The sequence below is a fragment of the Scyliorhinus canicula genome, chromosome 8 (genome assembly GCF_902713615.1).
Source record: "Scyliorhinus canicula chromosome 8, sScyCan1.1, whole genome shotgun sequence".
Classification (NCBI taxonomy): Eukaryota; Metazoa; Chordata; class Chondrichthyes; order Carcharhiniformes; family Scyliorhinidae; genus Scyliorhinus; species Scyliorhinus canicula.
Window position 1 is genome coordinate 199,834,272 of NC_052153.1, and position 26,629 is coordinate 199,860,900.

Consider the following 26,629-nt stretch of genomic DNA (forward strand, 5'->3'; position numbering starts at 1 on the left):
GCACTGTCAGAGGGTCAGTACTGAGGGAGTGCTGCACTGTCAGAGGGTCAGTACTGAGGGAGTGCTGCACTGTCAGAGGGTCAGTACTGAGGGAGTGCTGCACTGTCAGAGATGAATACTGAGGGAGTGCTGCACTGTCAGAGGGTCAGTACTGAGGGAGTGCTGCACTGTCAGAGGGTCAGTACTGAGGGAGTGCTGCACTGTCAGAGGGTCAGTACTGAGGGAGTGCTGCACTGTCAGAGGGTCAGTACTGAGGGAGTCGCTGCACTGTCAGAGGGTCAGTACTGAGGGAGTGCTGCACTGTCAGAGGGCAGTACTGAGGGAGTGCTGCACTGTCAGAGATGCAGTACTGAGGGAGTGCTGCACTGTCAGAGGGTCAGTACTGAGGGAGTGCTGCACTGTCAGAGGGTCAGTACTGAGGGAGTGCTGCACTGTCAGAGGGTCAGTACTGAGGGAGTGCTGCACTGTCAGAGGGTCAGTACTGAGGGAGTGCTGCACTGTCAGAGGGTCAGTACTGAGGGAGTGCTGCACTGTCAGAGGGTCAGTACTGAGGGAGTGCTGCACTGTCAGAGGGTCAGTACTGAGGGAGTGCCGCACTGTCAGAGGGTCAGTACTGAGGGAGTGCTGCACTGTCAGAGGGTCAGTACTGAGGGAGTGCCGCACTGTCAGAGGGTCAGTACTGAGGGAGTGCAGCACTGTCAGAGGGTCAGTACTGAGGGAGTGCAGCACTGTCAGAGGGTCAGTACTGAGGGAGTGCTGCACTGTCAGAGGGTCAGTACTGAGGGAGTGCTGCACTGTCGGAGGGACGGTACTGAGGGAGTGCTGCACTGTCGGAGGGTCAGTACTGAGGGAGTGCTGCACTGTCAGAGGGTCAGTACTGAGGGAGTGCTGCACTGTCGGAGGGACGGTAGTGAGGGAGCGCTGCACTGTCGGAGGGACGGTAGTGAGGGAGCGCTGCACTGTCAGAGGGTCAGTACTGAGGGAGTGCTGCACTGTCAGAGGGTCAGTACTGAGGGAGTGCTGCACTGTCAGAGGGTCAGTACTGAGGAGTGCTGCACTGTCAGAGGGTCAGTACTGAGGGAGTGCTGCACTGTCAGAGGGTCAGTACTGAGGGAGTGCTGCACTGTCAGAGGGTCAGTACTGAGGGAGTGCTGCACTGTCAGAGATGCAGTACTGAGGGAGTGCTGCACTGTCAGAGGGTCAGTACTGAGGGAGTGCTGCACTGTCAGAGGGTCAGTACTGAGGGAGTGCTGCACTGTCAGAGGGTCAGTACTGAGGGAGTGCTGCACTGTCAGAGGGTCAGTACTGAGGGAGTGCTGCACTGTCAGAGGGTCAGTACTGAGGGAGTGCTGCACTGTCAGAGATGCAGTACTGAGGGAGTGCTGCACTGTCAGAGGGTCAGTACTGAGGGAGTGCTGCACTGTCAGAGGGTCAGTACTGAGGGAGTGCTGCACTGTCAGAGGGTCAGTACTGAGGGAGTGCTGCACTGTCAGAGGGTCAGTACTGAGGGAGTGCTGCACTGTCAGAGGGTCAGTACTGAGGGAGTGCTGCACTGTCAGAGATGCAGTACTGAGGGAGTGCTGCACTGTCAGAGGGTCAGTACTGAGGGAGTGCTGCACTGTCAGAGGGTCAGTACTGAGGGAGTGCTGCACTGTCAGAGGGTCAGTACTGAGGGAGCGCCGCACTGTCAGAGGGTCAGTACTGAGGGAGTGCTGCACTGTCAGAGGGTCAGTACTGAGGGAGTGCCGCACTGTCAGAGGGTCAGTACTGAGGGAGTGCCGCACTGTCAGAGGGTCAGTACAGAGGGAGTGCTGCACTGTCAGAGGGTCAGTACTGATGGAGTGCTGCACTGTCAGAGGGTGAGTACTGAGGGAGTGCTGCACTGTCAGAGGGTCAGTACTGAGGGAGTGCTGCACTGTCAGAGATGCAGTACTGAGGGAGAGCTGCACTGTCAGAGGGTCAGTACTGAGGGAGTGCTGCACTGTCACAGGGTCAGTACTGAGGAAGTGCTGCACTGTCAGAGGGTCAGTACTGAGGGAGTGCTGCACTGTCAGAGATGCAGTACTGAGGGAGTGCTGCACTGTCAGAGGGTCAGTACTGAGGGAGTGCCGCACTGTCAGAGGGTCAGTACTGAGGGAGTGCTGCACTGTCAGAGGGTCAGTACTGAGGGAGTGCCTGCACTGTCAGAGGGTCAGTACTGAGGGAGTGCAGCACTGTCAGAGGGTCAGTACTGATGGAGTGCCGCACTGTCAGAGGGTCAGTACTGATGGAGTGCCGCACTGTCAGAGGGTCAGTACTGATGGAGTGCTGCACTGTCAGAGTGTCAGTACTGAGGGAGTGCCGCACTGTCAGAGGGTCAGTACTGATGGAGTGCTGCCCTGTCAGAGTGTCAGTACTGAGGGAGTGCTGCACTGTCAGAGGGTCAGTACTGAGGGAGTGCTGCACTGTCAGAGATGCAGTACTGAGGGAGTGCTGCACTGTCAGAGGGTCAGTACTGAGGGAGTGCTGCACTGTCAGAGATGCAGTACTGAGGGAGTGCTGCACTGTCAGAGGGTCAGTACTGAGGGAGTGCTGCACTGTTAGAGGGTCAGTACTGAGGGAGTGCAGCACTGTCGGAGGGTCAGTACTGAGGGAGTGCAGCACTGTCAGAGGGTCAGTACTGAGGGAGTGCTGCACTGTCAGAGTGTCAGGACTTAGGGAGTGCTGCACTGTCAGAGGGTGAGTACTGTGCGAGTGCTGCACTGTCAGAGGGTCAGTACTGAGGCAGAGCCGCACTGTCAGAGGGTCAGTACTGAGGGAGTGCTGCACTGTCGGAGGGACGGTACTGAGGGAGTGCTGCACTGTCAGAGGGTCAGTACTGAGGGAGTGCTGCACTGTCAGAGGGTCAGTACTGAGGGAGTGCTGCACTGTCAGAGGGTCAGTACTGAGGGAGTGCAGCACTGTCAGAGGGTCAGTACTGAGGGAGTGCTGCACTGTCAGAGGGTCAGTACTGAGGGAGTGCTGCACTGTCAGAGGGTCCGTACTGAGGGAGTGCTGCACTGTCAGAGGGTCAGTACTGAGGGAGCGCTGCACTGTCAGAGGGACAGTAGTGAGGGAGCGCTGCACTGTCAGAGGGACGGTACTGAGGGAGCGCTGCACTGTCAGAGGGACAGTAGTGAGGGAGTGCTGCACTGTCAGAGGGTCAGTACTGAGGGAGTGCTGCACTGTCAGAGGGCAGTACTGAGGGAGGTGCTGCACTGTCAGAGGGTCAGTACTGAGGGAGCGCTGCACTGTCAGAGGGTCAGTACTGAGGGAGTGCTGCACTGTCAGAGGGTCAGTACTGAGGGAGTGCTGCACTGTCAGAGATGCAGTACTGATGGAGTGCCGCACTGTCAGAGGGTCAGTACAGAGGGAGTGCTGCACTGTCAGAGGGTCAGTACTGAGGGAGTGCTGCACTGACAGAGGGTCAGTACTGAGGGAGTGCCGCACTGTCAGAGGGTCAGTACTGAGGGAGTGCCGCACTGTCAGAGGGTCAGTATTGACTGAGCGCAGCACTGTCAGAGGGTCAGTACTGGGGGAGTGCTCCACTGTCAGAGGGTCAACACTGCGGGAGTGCTCCACTGTCAGAGGGTCAGTACTGAGGGAGTGCTGCACTGTCAGAGGGTCAACACTGCGGGAGTGCTGCACTGTCAGAGGGTCAGTACTGAGGGAGTGCTGCACTGTCGGAGGGACGGTACTGAGGGAGTGCTGCACTGTCGGAGGGACGGTAGTGAGGGAGCGCTGCACTGTCGGAGGGACGGTAGTGAGGGAGCGCTACACTGTTGGAGGGACGGTAGTGAGGGAGCGCTGCACTGTCAGAGGGTCAGTACTGAGGGAGTGCTGCACTGTCAGAGGGTCAGTACTGAGGGAGTGCCGCACTGTCAGAGGGTCAGTACTGAGGGAGTGCTGCACTGTCGGAGGGACGGTACTGAGGGAGCGCCGCACTGTCAGAGGGCCAGTACTGAGTACTGCACTGTCAGAGGGTCAGTACTGAGGGAGTGCTGCACTGTCAGAGGGTCAGTACTGAGGGAGTGCTGCACTGTCAGAGATGCAGTACTGAGGGAGTGCTGCACTGTCAGAGATGCAGTACTGAGGGAGTGCTGCACTGTCAGAGGGTCAGTACTGAGGGAGTGCTGCACTGTCAGAGGGTCAGTACTGAGGGAGTGCAGCACTGTCGGAGGGTCAGTATTGAGGGAGTGCAGCACTGTCAGAGGGTCAGTACTGAGGGAGTGCTGCACTGTCAGAGGGTCAGGACTTAGGGAGTGCTGCACTGTCAGAGGGTGAGTACTGTGCGAGTGCTGCACTGTCAGAGGGTCAGTACTGAGGCAGAGCCGTACTGTCAGAGGGTCAGTACTGAGGGAGTGCTGCACTGTCGGAGGGACGGTACTGAGGGAGTGCTGCACTGTCGGAGGGACGGTAGTGAGGGAGCGCTGCACTGTCGGAGGGACGGTAGTGAGGGAGCGCTGCACTGTCAGATGGTCACTATTGACTGAGCGCAGCACTGTCAGAGGGTCAGTACTGGGGGGAGTGCTGCACTGTCAGAGGGTCAACACTGAGGGAGTGCTGCACTGTCAGAGGGTCAGTACCGAGGGAGTGCTGCACTGTCAGAGGGTCAGTACTGAGGGAGTGCTGCACTGTCAGAGGGTCAGTACCGAGGGAGTGCTGCACTGTCAGAAGGTCAGAACTGAGGGAGTGCTGCACTGTCAGAGGGTCAGAACTGAGGGAGTGCTGCAATGTCAGAGGGTCAGTACTGAGGGAGTGCCGCACTGTCAGAGGGTCAGTACTGAGGGAGTGCTGCACTGTCAGAGGGTCAGTACTGAGGGAGTGCTGCACTGTCAGAGGGTCAGTACTGAGGGAGTGCTGCACTGTCAGAGGGTCAGTACTGAGGGAGTGCTGCACTGTCAGAGGGATCAGTATTGACTGAGCGCAGCACTGTCAGAGGGTCAGTACTGAGGGGAGTGCTGCACTGTCAGAGGTCACTACTGAGGGAGTGCTGCACTGTCAGAGGGTCAGTACTGAGGGAGTGCCGCACTGTCAGAGGGTCAGTACTGAGGGAGTGCTGCACTGTCAGAGGGTCAGTACTGAGGGAGTGCTGCACTGTCGGAGGGACGGTACTGAGGGAGTGCTGCACTGTCGGAGGGACGGTAGTGAGGGAGCGCTGCACTGTCGGAGGGACGGTAGTGAGGGAGCGCTGCACTGTCGGAGGGACGGTAGTGAGGGAGCGCTGCACTGTCGGAGGGACGGTAGTGAGGGAGCGCTGCACTGTCGGAGGGACGGTAGTGAGGGAGTGCTGCACTGTCAGAGGGTCAGTACTGAGGGAGTGCTGCACTGTCAGAGGGTCAGTACTGAGGGAGTGCTGCACTGTCAGAGATGCAGTACTGAGGGAGTGCTGCACTGTCAGAGATGCAGTACTGAGGGAGTGCTGCACTGTCAGAGGGTCAGTACTGAGGGAGTGCTGCACTGTCAGAGGGTCAGTACTGAGGGAGTGCTGCACTGTCAGAGGGTCAGTACTGAGGGAGTGCTGCACTGTCAGAGGGTCAGTACTGAGGGAGTGCTGCACTGTCAGAGGGTCAGTACTGAGGGAGTGCCGCACTGTCAGAGGGTCAGTACTGAGGGAGTGCTGCACTGTCAGATGCAGTACTGAGGGAGTGCTGCACTGTCAGAGGGTCAGTACTGAGGGAGTGCTGCACTGTCAGAGGGTCAGTACTGAGGGAGTGCTGCACTGTCAGAGAGGTCAGTACTGAGGGAGTGCTGCACTGTCAGAGGGTCAGTACTGAGGGAGTGCTGCACTGTCAGAGGGTCAGTACTGAGGGAGTGCTGCACTGTCAGAGGGTCAGTACTGAGGGAGTGCTGCACTGTCAGAGGGTCAGTACTGAGGGAGTGCTGCACTGTCAGAGGGTCAGTACTGAGGGAGTGCTGCACTGTCAGAGGGTCAGTACTGAGGGAGTGCTGCACTGTCAGAGGGTCAGTACTGAGGGAGTGCCTGCACTGTCAGAGGGTCAGTACTGAGGGAGTGCTGCACTGTCAGAGGGTCAGTACTGAGGGAGTGCTGCACTGTCAGAGGGTCAGTACTGAGGGAGTGCTGCACTGTCAGAGGGTCAGTACTGAGGGAGTGCTGCCCTGTCAGAGGGTCAGTACTGAGGGAGTGCTGCACTGTCAGAGGGTCAGTACTGAGGGAGTGCTGCACTGTCAGAGGGTCAGTACTGAGGGAGTGCTGCACTGTCAGAGGGTCAGTACTGAGGGAGCGCTGCACTGTCAGAGGGTCAGTACTGAGGGAGTGCTGCACTGTCAGAGGGTCAGTACTGAGGGAGTGCTGCACTGTCAGAGGGTCAGTACTGAGGGAGTGCTGCACTGTCAGAGGGTCAGTACTGAGGGAGTGCCTGCACTGTCAGAGGGTCAGTACTGAGGGAGTGCTGCACTGTCAGAGGGTCAGTACTGAGGGAGTGCTGCACTGTCAGAGGGTCAGTACTGAGGGAGTGCTGCACTGTCAGAGGGTCAGTACTGAGGGAGTGCTGCACTGTCAGAGGGTCAGTACTGAGGGAGTGCTGCACTGTCAGAGGGTCAGTACTGAGGGAGTGCTGCACTGTCAGAGGGTCAGTACTGAGGGAGTGCTGCACTGTCAGAGGGTCAGTACTGAGGGAGTGCTGCACTGTCAGAGGGTCAGTACTGAGGGAGTGCTGCACTGTCAGAGGGTCAGTACTGAGGGAGTGCTGCACTGTCAGAGGGTCAGTACTGAGGGAGTGCTGCACTGTCAGAGGGTCAGTACTGAGGGAGTGCTGCACTGTCAGAGGGTCAGTACTGAGGGAGTGCTGCACTGTCAGAGGGTCAGTACTGAGGGAGCGCCGCACTGTCAGAGGGTCAGTTCTGAGGGAGTGCTGCACTGTCAGAGGGTCAGTACTGAGGGAGTGCTGCACTGTCGGAGGGACGGTAGTGAGGGAGCGCTGCACTGTCGGAGGGATGGTAGTGAGGGAGCGCTGCACCGTCGGAGGGACGGTAGTGAGGGAACACTGCACCGTCGGAGGGAGGGTAGTGAGGGAGCGCTGCACTGTCAGAGGGACGGTAGTGAGGGAGCGCTGCACTGTCGGAGGGATGGTAGTGAGGGAGCGCTGCACTGTCAGATGCAGTACTGAGGGAGCGCTGCACTGTCGGAGGGACGGTAGTGAGGGAGTGCTGCACTGTCAGAGGGACGGTAGTGAGGGAGCGCTGCACTGTCAGAGGGACGGTAGTGAGGGAGCGCTGCACTGTCGGAGGGATGGTAGTGAGGGAGCGCTGCACTGTTCGGGGTCAGTATTGAAGAAGTATGCAGTGGAAGGTATGACACTGGTAAATCCTGAGGAACAAAGGGATCTTGGTGTGTTTGTCCATAAATCTCTGAAGGCAGAAGGACAATAGGGTGGTGAAAAAGGCATTTGTGACACTGGCTTTTATCAATCGGGGCATAGATTACAAAAGCAGGGAGGTCATGTTGGCGTTAAATTGAACATTGGCCACAGCTGGAGTGCTGTGAGCAATTCTGGTCACCACATTATAGGAAGGATGTGATTGCACTGGAGGGGGCGCAGAGGAGATTCACCAGGATGTTGCCTGGGATGGAACAGTTTGGTTATGAAGAGAGTTTGGATAGGCTTGCGGTGTTTTCTCTGGAGCAGGGAAGACTGAGGGGCGACCTGATCGAGGCATACAAGATTATGAGGTGCATGGACACGGTGGGATAGGGAGCAGTTATTCCCCTTGGTTGAAGGGTTAGTTACAAGGTGAGGGGTGGGAGGTTTAGGGAGGGGGGATTTGAGGAAAAACCTTTTTACCCAGAGGGTGGTGATGGTCTGGAACACACTGTCTGGGAGGGTGGTAGAGGCAGGTTGCCTCACATCCTTTAAAATGTACCTGGCTGAGCACTTGGCACATTCGAGGCTATCGGCGAGGTGCTGGTAAATGGGATTAGGTAGGCAGGTGTTTTTCATGTGTCTGTACAGACTGGATGGGCTGAAGGGCCTCTTCTGCACTGTTATTCTGTGATTTTGTGATTCGGAAGAAATTCCCCCCCGCGACACCCGGCTGAACCTAATGAACATTGTCTGGACTGCATCTGATGCCAGTATGACTTTCATTTGATAAAGGGGCTAAAACTGTTCACCGTATTCCAGGGGTGTGCATTAGGTGATTATTTGAATAGAAACAATGGGCTGGATTCTCCCACCCCACCCACTGTGAGAATGCCACGGGGGAGACTCCGACAATGGGAAAATCCATTGACCTTGGCGGGATTCTCCGGTCGCCGGGCGGATATGGCCGGAGAATCCCGCCCAGTGTGCAGGTTTACAGGGAAAGGCAGTAAGTCAGGATGCTTGTCTGGAGAGCAGGTACAGGTACGATGGGCCAAGTGGCCGCCTCCTGTGTCTGTAATTGGTTTTTTGCATAACCCTGAGGTGCTGATTGGCTACTGCTGTCTATTTGTCCAGTGCTTCAATGTAAAGCAGCTTGACCTTGATGGGTGAGCTCCTGGGATGCATCTGGTCGGAGCTACTTGCTGAGCTTGTCGATGAGGCGATGCAGTGGTGTTTCTGATGATGTTGTATCTGATGAAAGTAATGCTCTGATTATGGGCGATGTAACGGTGTGTGTGGGAGGAGCTCGCACTCAGTAATACTCTGATTGTGGGCGATGTAACGTTGGTGTGTGGGAGGAGCTCGCACTGAGAGATGCTCTGAATATGGGCGATGTAATGGTGTGTGTGGGAGGAGCTCGCACTCAGTAATACTCTGATTGTGGGCGATGTAACGTTGGTGTGTGGGAGGAGCTCGCACTGAGAGATGCTCTGATTATGGGCGATGTAACGGTGTGTGTGGGAGGAGCTCGCACTGAGAGCTGCTCTGATTATGGGCGATGTAACGTTGGTGTGTGTGTGTGGGAGGAGCTCGCACTCAGTAATACTCTGATTGTGGGCGATGTAACGTTGGTGTGTGGGAGGAGCTCGCACTGAGAGATGCTCTGATTATGGGCGATGTAACGTTGGTGTGTGGGGGTAGCTCGCACTGAGAGCTGCTCTGATTATGGGCGATGTAACGGTGTGTGTGGGAGGAGCTCGCACTGAGAGCTGCTCTGATTATGGGCGATGTAACGTTGGTGTGTGTGTGTGGGAGGAGCTCGCACTCAGTAATACTCTGATTGTGGGCGATGTAACGTTGGTGTGTGGGAGGAGCTCGCACTGAGAGATGCTCTGATTATGGGCGATGTAACGTTGGTGTGTGGGGGTAGCTCGCACTCAGTAATACTCTGATTATGAGCGATGTAACGGTGTGTGTGGGAGGAGCTCGCACTGAGAGATGCTCTGATTATGGGCGATGTAACGTTGGTGTGTGGGAGGAGCTCGCACTGAGAGATGCTCTGATTATGGGCGATGTAACGGTGTGTGTGGGAGGAGCTCGCACTGAGAGATGCTCTGATTATGGGCGATGTAACGTTGGTGTGTGGGGGTAGCTCGCACTCAGTAATACTCTGATTATGGGCGATGTAACGTTGGTGTGTGGGAGGAGCTCGCACTGAGAGATGCCCTGATTATGGGCGATGTAACATTGGTGTGTGGGAGGAGCTCGCACTAAGAGATGCTCTGATTATGGGCGATGTAACATTGGTGTGTGGGAGGAGCTCACACTGAGAGATGCTCTGATTATGGGCGATGTAACGGTGTGTGTGGGAGGAGCTCGCACTGAGAGCTGCTCTGATTATGGGCGATGTAACGTTGGTGTGTGGGAGGAGCTCGCACTGAGAGATGCTCTGATTATGGGCGATGTAACATTGGTGTGTGGGAGGAGCTCGCACTGAGAGATGCTCTGATTATGGGCGATGTAACATTGGTGTGTGGGAGGAGCTCACACTGAGAGATGCTCTGATTATTTGCCACTAATCAGTGTTTGTTTGTTCGTTCACCCTATAGGTTCATACAAAGTTTCATAATCGACAGGCACATGTTCCTGGCACTGACACCTCCTGCCTCAGCTTTTCATATGATGGAAATACTTTGGCATCACGTGGTGGTATGTACTTGTACATATATTTGATTGCATATTATAGCATCAGGAAGAGGTCGCAAACATGCATCAGTACCATGAGATCTTATAAGAACATAAGAACTCGGAGCAGGAGTAGGCCATCTGGCCCCTCGAGCCTGCTCCGCCATTCAATGAGATCATGGCTGATCTTTTGTGGACTCAGCTCCACTTTCCGGCCCGAACACCATAACCCTTAATCCCTTTATTCTTCAAAAAACTATCTATCTTTGCCTTAAAAACATGTAATGAAGGAGCCTCAACTGCTTCACTGGGCAAGGAATTCCATAGATTCACAACCCTTTGGGTGAAGAAGTTCCTCCTAAACTCAGTCCTAAATCTACTTCCCCTTATTTTGAGGCTATGCCTCCTAGTTCTGTTTTCACCCGCCAGTGGAAACAACCTGCCCGCATCTATCCTATCTATTGCCTTCATAATTTTAAATGTTTCTATAAGATCCCCCCTCATCCTTATAAATTCCAACGAGTACAGTCCCAGTCTACTCAACCTCTCCTCATAATCCAACCCCATCAGCTCTGGGATTAACCTCGTGAATCTCCTCTGCACACCCTCCAGTGCCAGTACATCCTTTCTCAAGTAAGGAGACCAAAACTGAACACAATACTCCAGGTGTGGCCTCACTAACACCTTATACAATTGCAACATAACCTCCCTAGTCTTAAACTCCATCCCTCTAGCAATGAAGGACAACATTCCATTTGCCTTCTTAATCACCTGTTGCACCTGTAAACCAACTTTCTGTGACTCATGCACTAGCACACCCAGGTCTCTCCGCACAGCGGCATGCTTTAATATTTTATCGTTTAAATAATAATCCAGTTTGCTGTTATTCCTACCAAAATGGATAACCTCACATGTGTCAACATTGTATTCCATCTGCTAGACCCTAGCCCATTCACTTAACCTATCCAAATTCATCTGCAGACTTCCAGTATCCTCTGCACTTTTCGCTTTACCTCTCATCTTAGTGTCATCTGCAAACTTGGACACATTGCCCTTGGTCCCCAACTCCAAATCATCCATGTAAATTGTGAACAATTGTGGGCCCAACACGGATCGCTGAGGGACACCACTAGCTACTGATTGCCAACCAGAGAAACACCCATTAATCCCCACTCTTTGCTTTCTAATAATTAATCAATCCACTATCCATGCTACTACTTTACCCTTAATGCCATGCATCTTTATCTTATGCAGCAACCTTTTGTGTGGCACCTTGTCAAAGGCTTTCTGGAAATCCAGATATACCACATCCATCGGCTCCCCGTTATCTACTGCACTGGTGATGTCCTCAAAAAATTCCACTCAATTAGTTAGGCACGACCTGCCCGTTATGAACCCATGCTGCGTCTGCCCAATGGGACAATTTCCATCCAGATGCCTTGCTATTTCTTCCTTGATGATAGATTCCAGCATCTTCCCTACTACTGAAGTTAAGCTCACTGGCCTATAATTACCCGCTCTCTGCCTACCTCCTGTTTTAAACAGTGATGTCACGTTTGCTAATTTCCAATCCACTGGGACCACCCCAGAGTCTCGTGATTTTTGGTAAATTATCACTAGTGCATCTGCAATTTCCCTAGCCATCTCTTTTAGCCCTCTGGGATGCATACCATCAGGGCCAGGAGACTTGTCTACCTTTAGCCCCATTAGCTTGCCCATCACTACCTCCTTCGTGATAACAATCCTCTCAAGGTCCTCACCTGGCATAGCCTCATTTCTATCAGTCGCTGGTATGTTATTTGTGTCTTCCACTGTGAAGACCGACCCAAAAAACCTGTTCAGTTCCTCAGCCATTTCCTCATCTCCCATTATTAAATCTCCCTTCTCATCCTCTAAAGCAGTGCTTCTCAAAGTGTGGAACGCGTACCGGTGCCGGTACACGAGCCATCGTCTGCCGGTACTTGGAGTGTTTCCAGAAAAGAAAGAGACAGTAATCCTGGATTGGCTTGTTTCGCTCACCGGTCCCTGGCACATTGAAAAAAAAAACTGCCTGTCCGCCACATCAGATAGTTTGAGATGCACTGCTCTAAAGGACCAATATTTACCTTAGCCACTCTTTTTTGTCTTCTATATTTGTAGAAATGTTTACTATGTTTTTATATTTTGATCAAGTTTACTCTCATAATCTATCTTACTCTTCTTTATAGCTTTTTTAGTAGCTTTCTGTTGCCCCCTAAAGATTTCCCAGTCTAGTCTCCCACTAATCTATGCCACTTTGTATGCTTTTCCCTTAAATTTGATACTCTCCCTTATTTCCTTTGATATCCACGGTCGATTTTCCCTCTTTCTACTGTCCTTCCTTTTTGTTGGTATAAACGTTTGCTGAGCACTGTGAAAAATCGCTTGGAAGGTTCTCCACTGTTCCTCAACTGTTTCACCATAACGTCTTTGCTCCCAGTCTATCTTTGCTAGCTCTTCTCTCATCCCATTGTCATCTCCTTTGTTTAAGCACAAAACACTAGTGTTTGATTTTACCTTCTCACCCTCCATCTGTATTTTAAATTCCACCATATTGTGATTGCTCCTTCCGAGAGGATCCATAACTATGAGATCACAAATCAATCCTGTCTCATTACACAGGACTAGGACCGCTTGTTCTCTCGTAGGTTCCATTACATACTGATCTAGGAAACTATCGCGGATACATTCTATAAACTCCTCCTCAAGGCTGACCTGGTTAAACCAATCGACATGTAGATTAAAATCCCCCATGATAACTGCTGTACCATTTCTACATGCATCAGTTATTTCTTTGTTTATTGCCTGCCCCACCATAACGTTACTATTTGGTGGCCGATAGACTACTCCTATCAGTGACTTTTTCGCCTTACTATTCCTGATTTCCACCCAAATGGATTCAACCTTATCCTCCATAGCACCGATGTCATCCCTTACTATTGCTCGGATGTCATCCTTAAATAACAGAGCTACACCAGCTCCCTTACCATCCACTGTGTCCTTCGGAATAGTTTGGATATTGAACTCCCAGTCGTGACCGTCCTTTAACCATGTTTCAGTAATGGCCACTAAATCATAGTCACTCATGATGATTTGCGCCATCAACTCATTTACCTTATTCCGAATATTCAGGTAAAGTACACTTACGTTGGCTTTTATACCTCTGTTTTGAATCTTAACACCTTGACCAGTAACCTCTCCTAAGTTATTTTTCCTCTGAACGTTTCTCCTAATTTTCCTTGTCGTTGAACCCATATCTTCGTGCAATAATCTACTGCTTTGCTGTCCATTTATGTTTTTACTTCCTGTTTTATTCCTGTTTTTAGTATTATTGGACCTATTCACTGAGCTCCCCTCAGTCACTGTACCCTGTACTGTCACCCTTTTTGATTTTTGACTATGGCTTCACTGCTTTGCACTTTCCCCTTTACTGCCTTTTGTTTCTGTCCCTGTTTTACTACCTTCCGACTTCCTGCATCGGTTCCCATCCCCTTGCCGCATTAGTTTAAACACTCCCCAACAGCACGAGCAAACAACCCCCCCAGGACAGCAGAGTGTTTGTATTCTTTTGACTTAGATCATGGTTGACTCGAGTCAACAAGGCTATTAGTTTTTGTTTTGTTTTTATAATTTTAAAGTACCCAATTAAGGGGCTATTTAGCAATCCACCTACCTGCACATCTCTGGGTTGTGGGGGTTAAACCCACGCAGACACTGGGAGAATATGCAAACTCCACACAGACAGTGACCCGGAGCCGGAATCGAACCCCGGTCCTCAGCGCCACAGGTAGCAGTGCTAACCACTGTGCCACCGTGCCACTCAACAAGGGTATTAGTAATGCTCAACTGGAAGTCTAGTGGTCCACATTCCTTCTCCTTTCATTTGCCAAACCCTGGACACTGATCCCCTTGGTAAATGGCAGAACCCTTCGGAACATTAACATACAGAGGGATCTGGGCGTGCAGGTCCATAGTTCCCTAAAAGTGGCAACACAGGTGGCCAAAGTGATTAAGAAGGCATATGGCACGCTTGCCTTCATCAGCTGGGGCATTGAGTACAGGAGTTGGGAAATCATGTTCCAGCTGTATAAAACCTTGGTTAGGCCGCATTTGGAGTATTGCGCGCAGTTCTGGTCACCACATTATCAGAAGGACGTGGAAGCTTTGGAAAGAGTGCAAAGAAGGTTCACCAGGGTGTTGCCTGGTCTCGAGGGTGTTGGCTATGAGGAGAGGTTGAATAAACTAGGATTGTTTTCACTGGAACGGCTGAGGGGAGACCTGATAGAGGTCTACAAAATTATGAGGGGCATCGACAGGGTGGATAGTCAGAGGCTTTTTCCAAGGGTGGAAGTGTCAATTACACAGGAGCACAGGTTCAAGGTGAGAGGGAGAAAGTTGGTGTGGGATACGTTTTTAACACACAGAGTGGTGGGGACTTGGAACGTGCTGCCAGAGGGTGTGGTGGAAGCAGCACATTAGCAACATTTAAGAGGCATCTGGATGGGTCCATGAATGGGGAGGAAATAGAGGGATACGGAATGAGTGAGGGCAGGAGGTTTTGTTTTTTTAGTTGGGGCATCATGATCGGCACAGGCTTGGAGGGCCGAAGGGCCTGTTCCTGTGCTGTACTTTTTGCTTGTTATTCTTTGTTGGGGTTTGTTTATGGGTGAGTTAGGGATCAGTGAGAGATGATTTGGAATGGCTGCAGAATGAGATTTGCAGTGTACACAGACTTTGAGCAAGATCCAGAGCACAAAGTGTGGGAGCTTGGAACCTTTCCAATGAATCATACAAATTTCATGGAACAGATTCCACATGACCCATCATGTCTGTGCCAGCTGAAACGTGAGCCATCCAGCCTCATCCTACCTTCCAGCGTTTAGCCTGTTTCCTTAGAGGCCGAATGGGTGTTTTGGGTGCTATGCAGAGGGTTTTGCCACAACTGCCCTTTCAGGCAGTTGGTTCACGACCTGTTCAACTCTCTGGGTGAAAATACATTTCTTCACCTCCCCTCTAATCCTTCCACCAATCACTTCTAAACTGTGCCCCTAGTCTGTGATCTCTTTGCTAAATTAAATAGGCCCTTCCCATCCACTCTCTCCCCCCCGGCCTCACATAAGTTTACACATCTCAGTCAAATCTCCGCAGCCTCCTTTGATGCAGCAGGACAACCCCAGCCCATCCAATCTTCTAACTCCTTTTATATAGTTCCAGCATAAACACCCTGCTCTCAGGAGCAGCACGGTAGCACCAATGATTAGCACTGTGGCTGCACAGCGCCAGGGTCCCAGGTTCGATTCCCCGCTGGGTCACTGTCTGTGTGGAGTCTGCACGTTCTCTCTGTGTGTGCGTGGGTTTCCTCTGGGTGCTCCGGTTTCCTCCTACAGTCCAAAGACGTGCAGGTTAGGTGGATTGGCCATGATAAATTGCCCTTAGTGACCAAAAACATTAGGAGGGGCTATTGGGATAAGGTGGAAGTGAGGGCTTAAGTGGGTTGGTGCAGACTCGATGGGCCGAATGGCCTCCTGCACTGCATGTTCTATATTCTGTGCCTCAGCGAATATGCAAAAGGATTAAATATGCTGCCTTATCCACCTTGTTGACCTGTTTTGCAGCCTCCAGGAACCTGTGGGCAATCACTCCAATCTCCTTCACTTGCTGTACATCTCTTAGTACCTCACGTTTATTGTGTATTCCCTTGCCTTGTTTGTCCTCCCCAAAAACTTCACAGAATTCTGCAGTGCAGCAGGCGGCCATTCGGCCCATTGAGTCTGCACTTACCCTCTGGAAGAGCACCCCACCTCAGCCCACTCCTCCACCCTATCTCCGTAATCCCGTAACCCCACCTTGCCTGCACATCTTTGGAATGTGGGAGGAATCCGGAGAACCCGGAGGAAACCTACGCAGACACGGAGAGAACGTGCAGACTCCACACAGTCACCCAAGGCCGGACTCCAACTCGGTCCCTGGCGCTGTCAGGCAGTAGTGCTAACTGCACATTTCTTTGTTCACGGAATCCTTATCTCAAAGAGCTGGTGCAGACTCGATGGGCCGAATGGTCTCCTTCTGCACTGTAAATTCTGTGATTCCTATTATAGTGCAGAAGTTTGGCATTCGGTCCATCGAGTCTGCTCAACCTCTCTGAAAGAGCTTTCTGCCTAATCCCACTCCCCTGTCTTAGAACATAGAACATTACAGCGCAGTACAGGCCCTTTGGCCCTCAATGTTGCGCCGACCTGTGAAACCCCTCTAAAGCCCATCTACACTATTCCCTTATCGTTCATATGCCTATCCAATGACAATTTGAATGCGTTTAGTGTTGGCGAGTCCACTACTGTTGCAGGCAGGGCATTCCACGCCCTTACTACTCTCTGAGTAAAGAACCTACCTCTGACATCTGTCCTATATCTATCTCCCCTCAATTTAAAGCTATGTCCCCTCGTGCTAGACATCACCATCCGAGGAAAAAGGCTCTCACTGTCCACCCTATCTAATCCTCTGATCATCTTGTATGCCTCAATTAAGTCACCTCTTAACCTTCTTCTCTCTAACGAAAACAGCCTCACGTCCATCAGCCTTTCCTCATAAGATCTTCCCTCCATACCAGGCAACATCCTGGTAAATCTCCTCTGTACCCTTTCCAATGCTTCCACATCCTTCCTATAATGCGGCGACCAGAACTGCACGTAATACTCCAAATGCGGAGCACCAGTTATATACAACTGCAACATGACCTCATGGCTCCGAAACTCAACTCCTCTACCAATAAAAGCTAACACACCGTACGCCTTCTTAACAACCCTCTCAACCTGGGTGGCAACGTTCAGGGATCTATGTATATGGACACCGAGATCTCTCTGCTCATCCACACTACCAAGAATCTTACCATTAGCTCAGTACTCTGTCTTCCTGTTATTCCTTCCAAAATGAATCACCTCACACTTTTCTGCATTAAACTCCATTTGCCACCTGTCAGCCCAGCTCTGCAGCTTATCTGTGTCCCTCTGTAACTTGTAACATCCTTCTGCACTGTCCACAACTCCACCGACTTCAGTGTCATCTGCAAATTTACTCACCCATCCTTCTACGCCCTCCTCCAGGTCATTTATAAAAATGACAAAAAGCAGTGGCCCCAAAACAGATCCTTGTGATACACCACTAGTAACTGGACACCAGTCTGAACATTTCCCATCAACCACCACTCTTTGTCTTCTTACAGCTAGCCAATTTCTGATCCAAACCGCTAAATCACCCTGAATCCCATGCCTCTGTATTTTCTGCAATAGCCTACCGTGGGGAACCTTATCAAACGCATCTTGTCCCCGTAAACTTGCACATTATCTATTTTTGAAAAACAATCCAATTCCCTTTTCACATCTCGATAGGACTTGGCTCCACCAGCCACTCAGACTATGGTTCCAGGCTCCACCGTATGGGTGACAACATTTTCCGTCACATCACTTTGACTTGTTTTGCCCATTATTATGAATCTGCGCCCTGTGGTTCTTGATGTTCTCTTGATAAGGAAGTTTCTCACTCTTTACCCTGTCCATAACCCTCAAGATCTTGAAAACCTCGATTAGGGCTCCTATTGGCCTTTTCTCTGAAGAAAACTTTCCCAACCTCTCCAATTTATCCTCATAGATACAGCTGTTTATCCTTGCAATCATTCTTGTGAATCTCCTCTATACTCTCACCAATGCCTTCCCAGAACTTGACACAGTTCTACAGATGAGGCCTGACTCGTGTCTTTTACAAATTCAACGTGACCTCCTTCCTCTTGTAATCAGTGCCCTTATTAATAAAACCGTGCTTCCTATATGCTTTATTAATAGCTCCCTCAAAATGCCCTGCTGCCTTCAGTCAGTTATGTATATAATATACTGAGGTCCCTTTGTTCCTGCACCTCCTTTAAAGTTTCTCCATTTGTTGTATACTGTTTCTCTATATTCTTCCTGTAAAAAATAATCACCTCAAACTTCATCTGCCACTTGTCTGCCTCATCTACCAATATGTGTGTCCTTTTGAAGTTACATAGAAACATTGAAAATAGAAGCAGGAGGAGGCCATTTGGCCCTTCGAGCCTGCTGCCCATTAATTATGATCATGGCTGATCATCAACTTCAACACCCTGATCCCCCCCCCCCTCCCCCGCTGCCCATTAATTATGATCATGGCTGATCATCAAGTTCAACACCCTGATCTCCCCCTTGATCCCTTTCGCCCCGAGAGCGATATCGAATTCCTTCTTGAATTTACGCAACATTTAGGCCTCAGGTACTTTTTAACCAAAAATATTTTATTCCAAACATTAACTATTTCTTGCTTACAAAGGCTCAGTAAAACAGACAAACTGTTGGTCACTTTTACTTTCACAAAACAACAGCAACAACCCTAAATCCCCTCTGCCCCCCCAGCCCCACTATCCTCCCTCCCTTATCCCCTCGCCCCCTAAACCTCCTGCCCCATCCCCCAAATCAGCTACTTTCTGTGGTAGTGACGTTGGCAGTGGTGTAGTGTTATGTTTTTAAATACATTTAAAGTACCCAATTCATTTTTTCCAATTAAGGGGCAATTTAGCGTGGCCAATCCACCTACCCTGCACAACTTTGTGTTGTGGGGGTGAGACCCACGCAAACACATGGAGAATGTGCAAACTCCACACGGACAGTGACCCAGAGCCGGGATTGAACCTGGGACCTCAGCGCCATGAGGCAGCAATGGTAACCACTGTGCCACCGTGCTGCCCCATGTAATGATGATATTGCTAGATGAGTAAACCAGAGAGCCAGGGTAATGCTCTGGGGACCCAGGTTCAAATCCCACCACTGCAGATGGTGAAATTTGAATTCAGTAAAAATCTGGAATTAAAAGTGCAATGATGACCGTGAAACTATTGTCGATTATTGTAAAAACCCATCTGGTTCACGCATGTCCTTTAAAGGAGGAAATCTGCCGTCCTTACCCGGTCTGGCCTACATGTGAATCCAGACCCACAGCCCAGCCCGCGACACCCACATCCCATGAACGAATATAAAAACAAATCCACAGATTCACCAATCTCTCAACTTAGTCCTGAAAGGTTATCCTCAAACAATGACCCCCCTAGTTCTGGACTCTCCCAGTTCAAGACTATCCTCATCAAAGTTAACAACACTTCCAATCTTTACATCAGAAAGAACAAGGGTCCCAACACTGACACCAGCAGAAATTCACTGCAAACCTTCATTCAATCTGAAGAACAGCCATTCGTCAATACTGTCCCTTTCCTGTCTCTCAGCTAATTTCCTATCCAAATATCTATTGTCGTTTTATTCCATGAGCTAGAAATTTGTTCAATAATAATCTTTATTGTCACAAGTGAACTTACATTAACACTGCAATGAAGTTACTGTGAAAAGCCCCTAGTCGCCACATTCAGGCACCTGTTCGGGTACACAGAGGGAGAATTCAGAATGTCTAATTCACCTAACAGCGCGTCTTTCGGGACTTGAGGGAGGAAACCGGAGCTCCCAGAGGAAACCTCGCAGACACGGGGAGAACGTGCTGACTCCACACAGACAGTCACCCAAACCGGGAACCGACCCTGGACTCTGGGACGATGAAGCAACAGTGCGAACCACTGTGCTATCATGCGCCCAATTGTCTCTATCAAATGCCTCTTGAAAATCCATATGCACCAGATGACCAGCTTCGCCCTTATTAACCTTCTCTATTACAAAGAACAAAGAAAAGTACAGCACAGTAACAGGCCCTTCGGCCCTCCAAGCCAGCCCCGACCATGCTGCCTGTCTACCCAAAACCTTCTACACTTCCGGGGTCCGTATCCCTCTATTCCCATCCTATTCATGTATTTGTCAAGATGCCCCTTAAACGTCACTATCGTCCCTGCTTCCACCACCTCCTCCGGCAGCGAGTTCCAGGCACCCACTACCCTCTGTATTTAAAAAACGAACAACTTCCCTCGCACATCTCCTCTAAACTTTGCCACTCGCTCCTTGAACCCTAGTAATTGACTCTTCCACTCAGGGAAAAAGCTTCTGACTATCCACTCTGTCCATGCCCCTCAATTGTGTAGCCATGATGTGGAGATGCCGGCGTTGGACTGGGTTGGGCACAGTAAGACGTCTTACAACATCAGGTTGAAGTCCAACATGTTTATTTGGAGTCACTAGCTTTCGGAGCGCAGCTCCTTCATCAGGTGGGTCGCCTGTCCACAATGGCTAGCCCCCTTATTCCTAACTCCCCCTCCCTCGTCCCCCTCCCCTGATGCCCTTGCTGCTTGTTCTCGGAGGGGTGTTCCCCCTCCTCCTTGGTTTCCCCCTTTTTGTTCTTTTCCCCCCCACCAATTGTGGCCATGTCCCTCTTGTGAACCGGGGGGGGGGGGGGGAGGAGGAGGGGGGGGGTGATTTGCCACCCCCCCTCCCTTCGCGTTGTTTCTTTTGTCCCTCTCAGGCTCCCTCTTCTATTCCTTCTTCCTTCTTTCCCCCACCCCCATCCCTGACGTTCCTCTTTATCTTTTTTTTACTTTTCAGTTTCCCTCTCTACTGGTTGTTGTTGACCTCGAACAGGTTCTGGAACAGGCCGACAAATTGCCCCCATGCAGTGAGGAAGCCTTCCTCCCACTCTCCGATGGCGGATTTGATTTTCTCCAGGTGGAGAAATTGCGAGAGGTCAACGAGCCAGTCTGCAGCTTTGGGTGGTGCTGCTGATCGCCAGCCGAGCAGGATTCTCCGGCGTGCGATTAGGGAAGCGAAAGCCCCCCTTCCCCATGTGTAGCTCTGGCTTCTCCGATACCCTGAAGATTGTCACTATTGGGCATGGCTCCACCCTCACCCCCACAACCTTGGACATTGCCTTGGAGAAGGCTGTCCAGAACCCAGCAAGCTTGGGGCAAGACCAAAACACGTGGGTGTGGTTGGCCGGGCCCCTCTGGCATCGTTCACATTTATCCTCCACCTCCGGGAAGAACCTGCTCACTCAGGTTCTGGTCAGGTGCGCTCTGTGCATCACTTTGAGCTGCATTAGGCTGAGCCTGCACAGGAGGAGGTGGAGCTCACCCTGCTCAGTGCTTCGCTCCAGAGTCCCCAACTCAATTCTATCCCCAGGACCCCCCCCAATTTCCATCTAGTCTCGTCTAGTGGTGTTCAGGCCCTGTCCAGTAGATGTCCATATATTTTCCCACATAGCCCCCCGTTCCTTACTGTCTGTATTTATCAGGTCCTCATAGTGTAGTCTCCGGGGGCCCTGGGGTATCTGCCTCTTTGCGGAGGAAAGCTTTATTTGTAGGTGTCTCATTTCCTGTCCTGTCAGTAGTTCCCATTCCTCCGTTAGTTGCTTTCTTTGTCGTGGGGGGGGGGGATGTGAAGAGTCGATCGAGGGAAACTCTTCCCACTTGTGAAAGGATTGAGAATGAGAGGACACAGTCCAAAAACAGAAAATATTGGACAACCTCAACAGGTCTGACAGCATCTGTCGAGAGAAATGGAGTGAACGCTTCGAGTCTGGAGAAGTTTGTCAAAGCTGAAGGATGTACAGATTAGGTGGGGTTATGGGGATACGGTGGGGAGTGGGCTTAAGTAGGGTCTTTTGGAGGGTCGGTGCCTCCTTCTGCACTGTCGTGATTCTGTGCATATAAAGTAATTGCAAAAGAGGCTAAAGCGATACGAGAAAAGCTTTTTCACGCAACAAGTGGTTGGGGTCTGGCTGTGCTACCTGAGAGTGATGGAGGCAAGTTAAATCAAGGCATTCAAAATGGAATTAGACTGTTATGGCCAGTACAGGCTTGGAGGGCCGAAGGGCCTGTTCCTGTGCTGTGTTCTGGGATAAGGTGGGAGGATGGCACTGAATGACTTGCTAATTTGGAAAGCCTGTGCAGGCAATGAACTGAATGGTCTTTTGCTGCGCTGTAAAGATTCTGTGACTTCAATTTTGCAAAGTCTCCTTGATGTCACATTTGGTCAAATTCAGCCTTGATATCAAGGGCAGTCAATCTCACCTCATCTTTGAACTCCGCTCTGTTCTTATTTTTGCTCAAAGGCTGTAATGAGGTCAGGAGTCAAGTTGCCCTGGCGGAAATAGATTAAAATGTTGCTGATCTGTCTTTCAGGAGACGACACCATTAAAACCTGGGATATGAGGAATTTCCGGAAACCTTTGAATGTAGCATCTGGCCTTCCCAACATTTTCCCAATGTAAGTTCCTGCAATTTAATCTCAAGAAATGTTTTAATTTATTTCTGCAATATTTTTCATGACCACCAGACTTCCAAAAATGCTTCACAGGCAATGAAGTGAAGTGTTAGAATATGAAAAGAAATGTAAAACTTGTCATGATACACAGACATGCACATAATGAGAGACAGACAGGCAGCTAATGAACACAGAGAACAGGACATGACCAATGAGCAGGCAGGACACTCAGGGGTGGTCTCTCACTATAAAAGGCACGAGGCCCTCACACTCCACCTCTTTCCACTGATGAACATCTACAGAGTGAGTCAGGGTGTATGTACAGTATCACACCTCCAGCACGTGGCTAAGAGCTAGTCTGGTTCAGTCAGACAGAGTAACCACACTTCGGTTAGCAGAGAGTCGAACTCACAGAGAACTGCGTTTGATAAAGTTTCCCATGGCAGGCTGATGGAAAAAGTGAAGTCGTATTGGGTTCAGGATGTACTAGCTAGATGGATAAAGAACTGGCTGGGCAACAGGAGACAGAGAGTAGTGGTGGAAAGGAGTGTCTCAAAATGGAGAAAGGTGACTAGTGGTGTTCCACAGGGATCCGTGCTCGGACCACTGTTGTTTGTGATATACATAAATGATCTGGAGGAAGGTATAGGTGGTCTGATTAGCAAGTTTGCAGATGATACTAAGATTGGTGGAGTGCAGATAGCGAGGAGGACTGTCAGAGAATACAGCAAAATATAGATAGATTGGAGAGTTGGGCAGAGAAATGGCAGATGGAGTTCAATCCAGGCAAATGCGAGGTGATGCATTTTGGAAGATCTAATTCAAGAGCGGACTATATGGTCAATGGAAGAGTCCTGGGGAACATTGATGTACAGAGAGATCTGGGAGTTCAGGTCCATTGTCCCCTGAAGGTGGCAACACAGGTCGATAGAGTGGTCAAGAAGGCATACAGCATGCTTGCCTTCATCGGACGGGGTATTGAGTACAAGAGTCGGCAGGTCATGTTACAGTTGTATAGGACTTTGGTTAGGCCACATTTGGAATACTGCGTGCAGTTCTGGTCACCACATTACCAGAAGGATGTGGATGCTTTAGAGAGGGTGCAGAGGAGGTTCACCAGGATGTTGCCTGGTATGGAGGGTGCTAGCTATGAAGAAAGGTTGAGTAGATTAGGATTGTTTTCGTTGGAAAGACGGAGGTTGAGGGGGGACCTGATTGAGGTCTACAAAATTATGAGAGGTATGGACAGGGTGGATAGCAACAAGCTTTTTCCAAAATTGGAGGTGTCAGTTACAAGGGGTCACGATTTCAAGGTAAGAGGGGAAAAGTTTAAGGAAGATGTGCGTGGAAAGTTTTTTACGCAGGGGGTGGTGGGTGCCTGGAACGCTTTGCCAGCGGAGGTGGTAGAGGTGGGCACGATAGCATCATTTAAGATGCATCTAGACAGGTATATGAACGGGCGGGAACAGAGGGAAGTAGACCTTGGAAAATAGGGGACAGGTTTAGATAAAGGATCTGGATCGGCGCAGGCTGGGAGGGCCAAAGGGCCTGTTCCTGGGCTGTAATTTTTCTTTGTTCTTTGTTCTAACTGTGTGACAAGTTCAATAAATCAGATTGAACTAACTTCAAGGTCTGGAGTATCTTTCAGTTAAAGCTGCGTCCAGTTGCAGCCCGTGTTATCTCAGTCTGCTTCACACGACAAAACTAACATGTTAATATAAAAAGCTGAACACGGTGGCACAGTGGTTAGCACAGATGCCGCGCGATGGCACAGTGGTTAGCACTGCTGCCTCACGGGGTGGCACAGTGGTTAGCACTGCTTCCTCATGGTGTCACAGTGGTTAGCACTGCTTCATCACGGTGGCACAGTGGTTAGCACTGCTGCCTCACGGTGGCACAGTGGTTAGCACTGCTGCCTCACGGTGGCACAGTGGTTAGCACTGCTTCCTCATGGTGTCACAGTGGTTAGCACTGCTGCCTCACGGTGGCACAGTGGTTAGCACTGCTTCATCACGGTGGCACAGTGGTTAGCACTGCTGCCTCACGGTGGCACAGTGGTTAGCACTGCTTCCTCATGGTGTCACAGTGGTTAGCACTGCTGCCTCACGGTGGCACAGTGGTTAGCACTGCTTCATCACGGTGGCACAGTGGTTAGCACTGCTGCCTCACGGTGGCACAGTGGTTAGCACAGCTGCCTCACGGGGTGGCACAGTGGTTAGCACTGCTGCCTCACGGTGGCACAGTGGTTAGCACTGCTGCCTCATGTGGTGGCACAGTGGTTAGCACTGCTTCATCACGGTGGCACAGTGGTTAGCACTGCTGCCTCATGTGGTGGCGCAGTGGTTAGCACTGCTGCCTCATGTGGTAGCACAGTGGTTAGCACTGCTTCCTCATGGTGTCACAGTGGTTAGCACAGCTGCCTCACGGTGGCACAGTGGTTAGCACTGCTTCCTCACGTGGTGGCGCAGTGGTTAGCACTTCTGCCTCACAGGGTGACACAGTGGTTAGCACTGCTGCCTCGTGGTGGCACAGTGGGCTGCACTGCTGCCTCACGGGGTGGCATAGTGGTTAGCACTGCTGCCTCACGGGGTGGCACAGTGGTGCAGTGGTTAGCACTGCTGCTTCACGATGCTGAGGACCCGGGTTGATCCCAGCCCTGGGTCATTGCCCATGTTTGCATGCTCTCCCCATGTCTGCGTGGGTATCACCCCCACAACCCAAAGGTGTGCAGGGTAGGTGGGTTGGCCACGCTAAATTGCCCCTTAATTGGAGGGAAAAAAGGAATTGGATACTTTTTTAAAAAAGAATTGAATATTTTTTTAACAAGCTGGACGTTAAACCTCCCTCAGGCGACAACTAGAATATTGCTTCGAATTCTAGTCACAGTAAGAAGTCTTCCAACACTAGGTTAAAGTCCAACAGGTTTGTTGTTGGACTTTAACCTGGTGTTGTAAGACTTCTTACTGTGCTCATCCCAGTCCAACGCCGGCATTTCCACATCAATTCTAGCCACCACATTCTAGGAATGAGGTGAAGGTCCCTGAGAGGCTGTAAAGGAGATTTACTGAATGGTTGCAATGGTTAGGGATTTAACTGGATTAGATTAAATTTAGATTTATTGTCACATGCACCGAGGTACAGTGAAAAGTATTGTTCTGCATACAGTTCAGACAGATCATTCCATACATGAATAATTTTTTTCTTTTATAAATTTAGCGCTCTGTCACCCATTACACGGGCACTCAATGACCTACATTGAATCTCAATCAAGGAACTGCGTAATTTTAAAGTTTTCACCCTTGTTTTCAGTTTCCTAGATTGATTTAGCCCCTCCCAATCTCTGGAATCTCCTCCAGCCCCACAGCTCTCTGAGAAACCGGCATCCTGCAATTCTGTCCCTGAGCCTTCAGCTGTTTAATCCCTGACCTGTGGAATGTCCTCCCCACACAACACAATCTCTCCTTCCTCCTTTAACGTGCTCCTTAAAATCAACGTATTTGATGAAGCTGTTGGCCACCTGGCTTAATAGAGTTATTGATGTTTACAGCAAGGAAACAGGCCCTTCGGCCCAGCCTGTCCATGCTGCCCAGTTTCTATCACTAAGCTAGTCCCACGTGCCCACATTTGGCCCCTATCCCTCAGTGATGGGTGGCAGAGCGCAAAGGGAGGTTTAGTTCCAGTGGTTGGTCAATAAATGCTGTCCTTGGCAGTGAAGCTAACATTCTAGAATTAACAAAAAATATACTATTGTCTTCTGTAGCTTTGTGTCATATTTGCTTCATAATCCTCCTGCCAAAGACCTTGGGCCATTTTATTTGATGAAAGGCTTTATCTCAATGAATGTGTGCTGTGTTTGAATGATGGGGTGGCAGATACACCAGCTTTCCTCGATGCCTATGTTCTCTCCCTCAGGACAGATTGCTGCTTCAGCCCTGACAATAAACTGCTCATAACGGGAACTTCAGTAAAGAGAGGACAAGAGAACGGGAAGCTGCTCTTCTTTGACAGAGAGACATTCCAAAAACTGTATGAGATTGAGGTCACTGACGCAGTGAGTTAATCAATTATTCCAGTGGTTGGTCCGGTGCCCAAACAGGCGCCGGAATGTGGCGACTAGGGGCTTTTCACAGTAACTTCATTTGAAGCCTACTCATGACAATAACCGATTTTCATTTAATTACATTTCATTTCATTTCAATTACAACCATTAACAGTTCACATACAGGAAACCCAAACCACTTCATTACACAGAATTCACAGACCTCATTCCCTGCATTAGTTACTCCCCCAACTCAATTGGCGGCACACCGACTAGAGAAAGGAGGGAAATTAGAGAGAGGAGGGAGGTTAGAGAGAGGGGGGAGGTGAGAGAGAGGGAGGTGAGAGAGAGGA

The 26,629-nt window shown here is 50.6% G+C and overlaps 1 protein-coding gene across 1 annotated transcript in view; it reads left to right on the forward strand.

Annotated features, from left to right (window-relative positions):
* The window catches only part of LOC119969965 (WD repeat-containing protein 70), a 232,289-nt gene that overhangs the window by 154,495 nt on the left and 51,165 nt on the right, over nt 1–26,629 (forward strand). The window contains exons 10-12 of the mRNA XM_038803933.1: nt 9,953–10,052; nt 22,156–22,240; nt 26,150–26,288. Of these exons, the coding sequence (XP_038659861.1) occupies nt 9,953–10,052; nt 22,156–22,240; nt 26,150–26,288 (324 nt within the window). The remainder of the gene's footprint in view (nt 1–9,952; nt 10,053–22,155; nt 22,241–26,149; nt 26,289–26,629) is intronic.